The sequence below is a fragment of the Terrapene carolina genome, unplaced genomic scaffold (assembly GCF_002925995.2).
Source record: "Terrapene carolina triunguis isolate 2854851 unplaced genomic scaffold, T_m_triunguis-2.0 Scaffold62, whole genome shotgun sequence".
Lineage (NCBI taxonomy): Eukaryota > Metazoa > Chordata > Testudines > Emydidae > Terrapene > Terrapene triunguis.
In genome coordinates this window covers 30,677,837-30,686,306 of record NW_020664413.1, presented here as the reverse complement: position 1 = coordinate 30,686,306, position 8,470 = coordinate 30,677,837, and the positions used below count along the sequence as shown (strand labels likewise).

The following is an 8,470-nucleotide window of genomic DNA, read 5'->3' as shown; positions in this document are numbered from 1 at the left end:
CCCGCCGCCCCCATTGGCCCGGGACGGCGAACCGTGGCCAGTGGGGGCCGCGATCGGCCGAACCTGCCGCGTCAGCAGGTAAATAAACTGGCCCGGCCCGCCAGGGTGCTTACCCTGGCGAGCCGCGTGCCAAATGTTGCCGACCCCTGTTCTAATACATATTCTAAATTAAAAAAACTTTGCTTTGTTTTACATGGTACATCCCCTCATTTGTAAAGCGAGATGATTTGATGCTGATAATATGTAGCTTGGCTTACAAACTTGGCCATAATTCACCCCCAGGTATCTTTAGAAAATGTTGCTTATTTTTAAAACAACCAATTTTTGGATGCAAAATTAGCAATTTGAGTACAGAAATTTTTAAAGCAAAAGAGCTCTTACATTTCCTTCAAGAAATGTCACCTGTTTTAGAGGGAATAATTTAATATCTTTGCATTTCCAACTTGAAAGGGATTTACATGTAGAGCTGGTGATATTCTTGCTAACCCTGAAAATGTATTAAATAATCTAGACTCTTCCTCTGACAAACTATTGATATGCTTTTGTAGAACACTTATGCTCTTCTAGAGTGAAATTCACTTTGGAGAGGAGGATGGGCAGAAGGGTTAAGGCTATGTGTTGAAGCTGTGTAGGGAGAGCCATCTATGGCATAGTGAATGTGGAGAGGGCTTAGTTCCCCCTACTTGCCAAGGATGATTGTGATCTACCAGCCTTAACGCACCTTACATGCAGCACGAAGGAGCAGTAGCAGCAACTCCAACCCCTGGATTGGAGTAGCAGCTCCAGACAGGGGGACCCTCCCATTCACCTACATAAAGCCTAATTATTCTGATTTTTATGTGAGTAAAGTGAATATCCCCCTTTATTCCTTGTTTCTGAATACAACATGTTTTCTTTTGCATACAAATATATAACTTGTAATATTTATTTTTCAATCTTCCCAAATGATGGCAAGCTTTTGTAATGAGAGAGTCTCCGATTTTAATGCAAGCCTGTTTATTATACAGTAGTAATGTTAGTAAAACACTCTAAGGAGCTAATTTCAGACTTGTACGGTATACATTTTAAAGTGATAAGTTTTAGGACACTTGAGTGCAAACATATTTTACATCCAGTACTAAAATGTGAAAAATCCAAATGAAGTATTCTTGCAAAGAACAGCCTGAGTTTCAGAAAATTAAAATATGACTGGGAATAAAACGTTGTGTTGCCCAAGGCAGAAACTTCAATTAAATCCTTTACTAATAGCGTTCATTAAAGAAGAAACTGAAAACCCACAGCTCACCCAGCTCAATGTATAAAAATATAATTGTCTAATAGAATCTAAATAACAAGCTAATTCTAAAATCATTAAAGCTATCCTCATCTCAAATTTGTAGCAGAGAAATCTGAACTTTATGTCAAAAATATTGCTATCGTAATGTAGGCTTTTTCCCTCATGGTTTGAACAGTGCACAGTAATGAATATTAATGTGAGCTGTAGACTCTCAGTGGATCCATTTTCTTGTCTTCTTTTTCTGCTGACTCGTCTAATGCAAAGGAGAAATGAGATGATCTAAGATAACTGAAGCCACAGGCCCTCACTGTATACTATATGGATTCAGTATTATTTTCAGTAAGTGCCTGAAGCCATCAGATTGCTGCATGACCTGCCTCATACTAGGTAAATCATTTTTTCAATACAAAATAATAATAATAATAAACCCATCATGTTTGTCACTCACTGACCATTTGAAATGCAGTGAAGGAGACATCATTAAGACAACACAAATTTTGCCTTGAACCCAGAAAATTATCAGTTGTGATGTGGCGATATGATTTGATTGAGAATTAAAATCCTATTGACGAGAGTGAACAGACAAGGGAAGAGTCTCTGGGATGGGAATACATTTCTCTTTGGAGGATTCTTTGAACTTGAGAGTTATTCAACCCCATTAGAGGAGATTTGAAAACAAAGCACTCACTTTTTTGGAAAGTAAGAGTCAAGGTGAATAAATGAACAATGAAGATATTTTTTATATATGTGTGTATATATCTATGTACGTACGTGTGTCTGTGTGTGTGTATATATACACACACACATTTTATATATATAAAAATATATATAAAATATTCCTTGTTTCTGAATATAGCATGTTTTCTTTGGCATACAAATATATAACTTGTAATATTCATTTTTCAATCTTTATATATATATATATATATATATATATATATACACACACATGTGTATAATATATTTAGATGCACACACTTTACAAATTTGAGAGGTTTTTGGAGCACCACAGATCCTGACCAAATTTTTTCCTTGGAAGCACCCCACTCCCTCCCCCACCCCAGCTGAGAGCTGCTATCTGTGACCTTGATCCATGACAGATGTTTGTCATCGAAGACAAGGTTGGTGAGGTAATATCTTTAATATCTGTTGGTGTTAATGAGCTCCTGGAAGGCACTCAGATATTACAATCATACAGATGATATAAGAACCTGCATCGGTCTTATCTACACAGGAAAATTTCTTACAAGTTACACTGGTATAGTTATACTGGTATAGTTGTACTTTGCACACTGTTATTCTGGAATGAGTGTTTGGGGTCTACACACACACACACACACACACCCCCACCCACCCACCCACCCCGCGGTTTGGCTTAAACTCCTTTCCCAGTGAGATCAGCTAAACTCAAAAACGCCTTCTTACCAAAAAACACTTGCCCATGTGGACAAGGGAATAGAATAGTTCCAGCACAGGGGTTCACTAAAATGGACCCTTGCATCCACTTAGAGTCCCATTGACTTAATTATAACTTAATTAGAACTTCACATGATCATAAGGGTCTGCCCTTGTACATCTTTTCACAGGTAAAGGATTAATGTTATCTTGATACGTGGCCAACATTAGTAGCATCAGAGGGCAGCAGGGGCACAACATAGCTTGAGACCCCCCAGAAAACATTCTTACTAGCCTTTTCTGAACACCAAATACTCTCAGCTGAGATTGGTAGAACCTCTTCTGCTCCATCTCAAATATTCCCCACCCAACTTTCACCTAGGGCTAGACTGGAAGGTGAAAGCCTCCTGCTCAAAAGAATATCATCTGGCTCATAAAATTCTGCCTCCGTTGTTGTTTTCCCAGAATGGTTTGTGTACAGAGTATGTGTATAAAAACAAATGGTACTGTATGTTGATGCAAACTTTCATTGGGTCTGTCTTGTACACTACATAATTTTGTGTAAACACAAATTTTTAATATAATGCAACAATTTAATCTTAAAGATACCTTTAAAGCAAAGCTCATGATCCCAATATTTGTGGCTTTCTTTGAAGCCCCCTCTCAAGCCATGTTCCCTAGACCCTCTGTTAGAAGTGACTTTTCTGAATTCTGCAGCTGTGGAGAGGATGGATACTTGTATAGGGGAACGTCAAAGTGTGTAGAAAGATGCAGGGGGCATGGCTGATATGTACTGTGTGGAGGGAAGATCAGGGGTTCAGATATGTTCTGTTTACAGGCAGAGCTGGGAGCACCCCTATTATAATGGAAGTGTTGGGCAACGTTAATAAGACTTTTTTCAATTGCTTATAATTTTGCTAAACTTCAACCATCTGGAGTGAAATTTTCAATTCCAAATATCTGCCTCAGGCTGAATATTGTTGGAAAATTTCTTCCAAATGGCTCTATTATTTCTGAGAAGAAGTCTAGGAAAAAAATACACTATGTTGCCTATTTTAAAAATTCTGTCAACCTTTTACTTGAAAAGCTTTAGCACCCCTATGCTTTGGAGCAGGAATTTGGCAGCCATTTTGTCAAGAATGTGCCATTTATTGTCCCCATGAATCTCTGCACCAGTTTGGCCAAGTTATAAGTCATTGGAAAATCACAGTTCAGTTCACATATGCTCAGAAAAAGGTTCTTAAATTCTAGTAGCTAAATTCCTCGAAGATTCAGTCTGCACTGAGCATGCACCCATTAAAGGCTACAGTGATCTATAATGCTAAGTATTCTGAAAAATGAGGTTCTAAGAATCTCAAATTGGGAACCCAAAATTACCACATATTTTGACCTTAATCTCTGTGCCTTAATTTCTTATTTAAAAAATGAGGATAATAATACCCCTTCATCTCATAGGAGTGTTTTGAAAATAAATTCATTAATATTTGAATAAATTATACAAAAAGGATGAGCACCATAGACAGACTCGTGAGGAAATTAACAATTCCAACATCAGAGTTGGGTTTGAATAGTGGGCAGTAAGTAAGATGTAGGGCCCCACATGGAACAAGGTGGATAAAACAAAATATTGAATAACTGTTTAAATAAGCACCATCCATTCTGCTCACTCAGTGAGGCAGGGGAAATAATACAGTTTCATGTAAAGAAAGACTGTATTTTAATTTAAAGGCACAAAGAGGTTGAAATAAGGTTGCCCAGTCAGCCTTAATTCTGGCATTTCCTAACTTTTCGGTGCTTGACTTTGCGACCTTATTAATGTTCTTTTAACACAGAGGAGGGGTTGTGTGTAATTCTGTATAAGTTCTTATATCATCCTCATCATCATTATCTGAGCACCTTCCAGTAGTACATTAAGTGAAGTAACTAACATCTTGTCACATGGGATTCATTCTGTCTCTCATCCTGGCCATGTCTACACTAGCACTGCTTCAATGGTATAGGAATACTGGTGTACTATACTGGCAAAGAGTTCCTAGTGTGGACACAGCTACATTGGCAAAGTTGTGCTTTCTCCTTGCATAATAAAAGCATCCCCACACAAGCATAACAAGCAATACTAGTAAAAGCTCAGTTTTGCCAATATAGCTGTGTCTACACTAGGGACTTCTGGTGCGATCCCTGACCAATACAACTCTGCTGCCTCTTCACACCCTGGACTGACATAGCTTTGCTGGCATCAGTCTGTAGTGTAGACCTAGACCAGACCTTGTATCCAGGGGGAGAACTGTGTGTATTGTGCAGGGGGTTCTTTTGGTAGGGTTTTGGGTTTCTTTTCTGTTTTTGTTTTTTATTTTTTAAATGTACACGCTGCTGTGAGTTTATATTGGGGAAGGAAGGGTAAAGAAATGTGCTTTGCACATGGAGCAGAAGATGGTGGGGTTTGTAATGGTCCTTAGTTCCTTTGTGAATTGTTCCTGACTCCTAGACCAGCCCCGAGAAGGTTCTGTTTCCTGCACCGATGCGCTTTACCCTATGGTAGAAAGCTCCCTAAGGGTTGTTAGATTCATGCTCACGTATGTTTTGTTGCTGTATTTCAGATGGGAGATGACAAAGGCATGCTTTGTTGAGGCATTATTCTGTAGTTAGATTGTGAGGGATCATGGGCCAGGATTGAAGTGGGTTTATCTTCAAGAAAAAAAAATCAAAGTAATCACAAGTTTATAGAGAAGGATTTGGTCAGTAATAAAGCTTAGAGCAATGGCTGAGGGTGCGGCAAGGATTTTTTTTCCCTCTTGTGTCCTTTCTCAGAGAGAAATGGAACAATTAAAATTCTGTATAAAATTAAGTATAATGGAGGGAAAACCTGTTAGACTACCAAATGTGCACAATCAACCTGAGTAACTGTGTGACCTTGTCACTCTGTCCTTCGTCCTCCCTTTCTCCCCACTCGTTATTTGTTCTGACTTGTTCTTTTATATTATATTTAGACTGCAAGCTCTTTGGGGCAGAGACTGTGTTCTTCTTCTTTGTGAAGCACATTTTGGGGTATTGTACGATAATAATTAGTAATATTAAAAAGCCGCTTCCATCACAAGCTCTCTCACACAATACCAATCACACTCCACTCATCCCTCCCTATGTCTTCTGTAAAAGCCAAGGAATATAGGTGTACCTTGCAATGTGTCCTAAAGCTCATCCAGCCCAGTTTCTGGTGAATCCAGGGAGGAAGCAGTATTTAATTAACTATATTTAGTATTCCAGGTAATATAAAACTGGACACATATTATTTGAATAAATTCATGAATGTGTATAGCTCACTCAGATAATTTTGTTTGTATAAATCTGGAGCTGGTCAGGAATTTGTCTGGAATGTATTCATTTTGACAAAAAGGTTTATCAGGTCCAGGATGGAATTTCTGATCAAAACCAGTGAGAGAGAGGGAGAGCCCAGAACAGCTAATAGCCTGGTGGTCAAGGCTCTCATCTGGGATGTGGGAGACCTAAGTTCAAATCTCGGGTGTGAATCCGGTCTCCCAGATCCCAGGTGCATGTCTTGACAGCTGGGTTATTGACTGTTCTGCTCATGCTCCATCTCACTGCTTGCTTGTGTGGCTGTTTGTCGTCCCAATGTGGAATGAGAGAATTTTCACAGGTTAGGAAAACCATTTCCTGCCCTGCTTTATCTGCATCGGACAACTGCCTATTTTTATTGTTACATTTTGCCAGTATACTTAAAAAAAAAAAAATGCACTGTATCATTTGTCTTTTCCATCCGTTTTATCTCTTCACTCCAGTTTTTTCTTCCTTTCCTATTATTTGTCTTATCTCTCTTCCTCCTCCATTTTCAGGGTGCCATTCCTTCAGTCTAATTTTTCTTTTCTCCCAGCTTCAATCCTGTTTTTCCCTGAGTTGCTCCTCTCTAATATTTTCCTTCTTTCCAAAAACCTTAAAACAAAGATATGATATATATGTTAAGACTGGTCATTTGTTCGTACTAATCTCCACTTTTTTTCTGAATGGTTAAGATTAATAAAAAGTCACTCTAGACATGCTTTAAGCGGTTTTTTTTTCTTGCTTGAATAAGAGACATATACTGAGACAGTTGTTTAAAGTGGGTGATGCAGGGAAAGAAAGGCTTGTATATGGGACCTGAGAATCATAAACATAGACAAACAGATGTAATGATAGACATAGTTTATGCTTAAGATTTCTTTCAACTCTATTGGTTTTGAAAATTAAATGGCAGTTTTTAATTCTGTTTCAGCAACAAGAACAAGATCCAACTAACTTATATATTTCCAATTTGCCGCTGTCGATGGACGAGCAGGAGCTTGAGAATATGCTTAAGCCATTTGGGCAAGTTATCTCTACAAGGATACTTCGTGATTCCAGTGGCACAAGTCGTGGTGTTGGCTTTGCAAGGTACTGTAGTTTGCTTATTCGATTTTTTCATTCTGTACTATGTAAACCATGTGTCCATCAATAGTGTTCATCATAAAAATGTCTTTTTCTAGCTATTGTCACTCAGGGTTCACCCAGAATAGGAGGAAGAAGAAGTGATTACAGAAAGCATACCATACTTTTAATTTGAATCCCTTTTTAATTAAGAGATGCAGCGGGACTTTGGTAATTTGTGCCTTGCTTAGCCAAATATGTCAGACTCTCAACTAAGATTTGGGGCTAATTTTGGCTTGCTCTGGGCACCAGTGCAGGGGTTCAAGCAGGAACAAGACTCCACTTTTCACTTCTGCAGGGGTCTCCTTGCACAGCTATTGCTCCTACCTCCCCCACACCCAAGTAAGTGGGCAGGAAGTATGTGGAGCCTTCTCAACCACCCCTAATGATAGCCAACATCCATGGAAGGATTTGGGCTGAAATCCTCTCATCACAGACCCTCCTTTCCAGTCATCCAAGCCCTTCCATTAGGAAAACTTATAACAGTGCCTCAGGCTGATAATCAGACCTCTACTTCTGCTAAATAGGACCTCTTCAAGTGCAAAGGGAAATTCTCCCTGTTAAGTACTGTATGAGCAGAACCCCACCCTGGCCTCTATAATCCAGTTTTTGAGGCTAGGTTTCCTGATGGAGGAGATGTGGGAGGTCTCCTGCACTACTGAAATACCTTTCTTTGCATCAATTTTTCTGAAGAAAAAGACCCATCACTCTGTATTGTGAGTGCTTGGCATATTCTGGCTCATGAGCCTGTTGCCATTTTGGAGGAAAATATATTTTTGATCCTCCATAATAAATCTTACACCAAAAGCATTTGACATCTAGATGGGAATGGTTCTCCCTTTGAGTCAATAAGAACAAACACTATTTCCATGGTCAACTCAGCTCTCAAATATTCCGCCCCTGGGGGTCTGCATTTCCTTTAGTTACTGGCTATTTGACTATAGCAGATTTCCATGCCAAGAGTTCTCCTGTGGCCCTTTAGCATTTATTTTCTCTGTCTCTATGTCCTGCATTAAGCCTAGATGAACTCATGGTCACTCTTTAAAACAGTCAAGATCTCTTTTGTGTGCAAGCTGAATGACCACATTTGAGAACTGGATTGGAGATTTCTGTTAACAGTGTCTGCAGTGGAGAGCACTCCTTGAATTAAGGAAGTAGAGCCTAAAAGATATATGATTAAGCATATAGATGTGCCACAAAAACATTGATGATAGGTAGAATTAGTCCTCTTGGATTTCGAAGACCAGATGACTGGATAAGCATTTCTGATATTTTGTCTATGTTGTGGTAGTTTTGTATTTGAAAAAGTAGGAGAATATAAAATTGTTGGTGCTTTCATGGACT

The 8,470-nt window shown here is 39.0% G+C and overlaps 1 protein-coding gene across 3 annotated transcripts in view; it reads left to right on the top strand.

Annotated features, from left to right (window-relative positions):
• The window catches only part of RBMS1 (RNA binding motif single stranded interacting protein 1), a 190,388-nt gene that overhangs the window by 145,812 nt on the left and 36,106 nt on the right, over positions 1-8,470 (top strand). For all 3 annotated transcript variants that reach the window (XM_024203134.3, XM_024203055.3, XM_024203216.3), the window contains exon 5: positions 6,936-7,093. In XM_024203134.3, the coding sequence (XP_024058902.1) occupies positions 6,936-7,093 (158 nt within the window). The remainder of the gene's footprint in view (positions 1-6,935; positions 7,094-8,470) is intronic.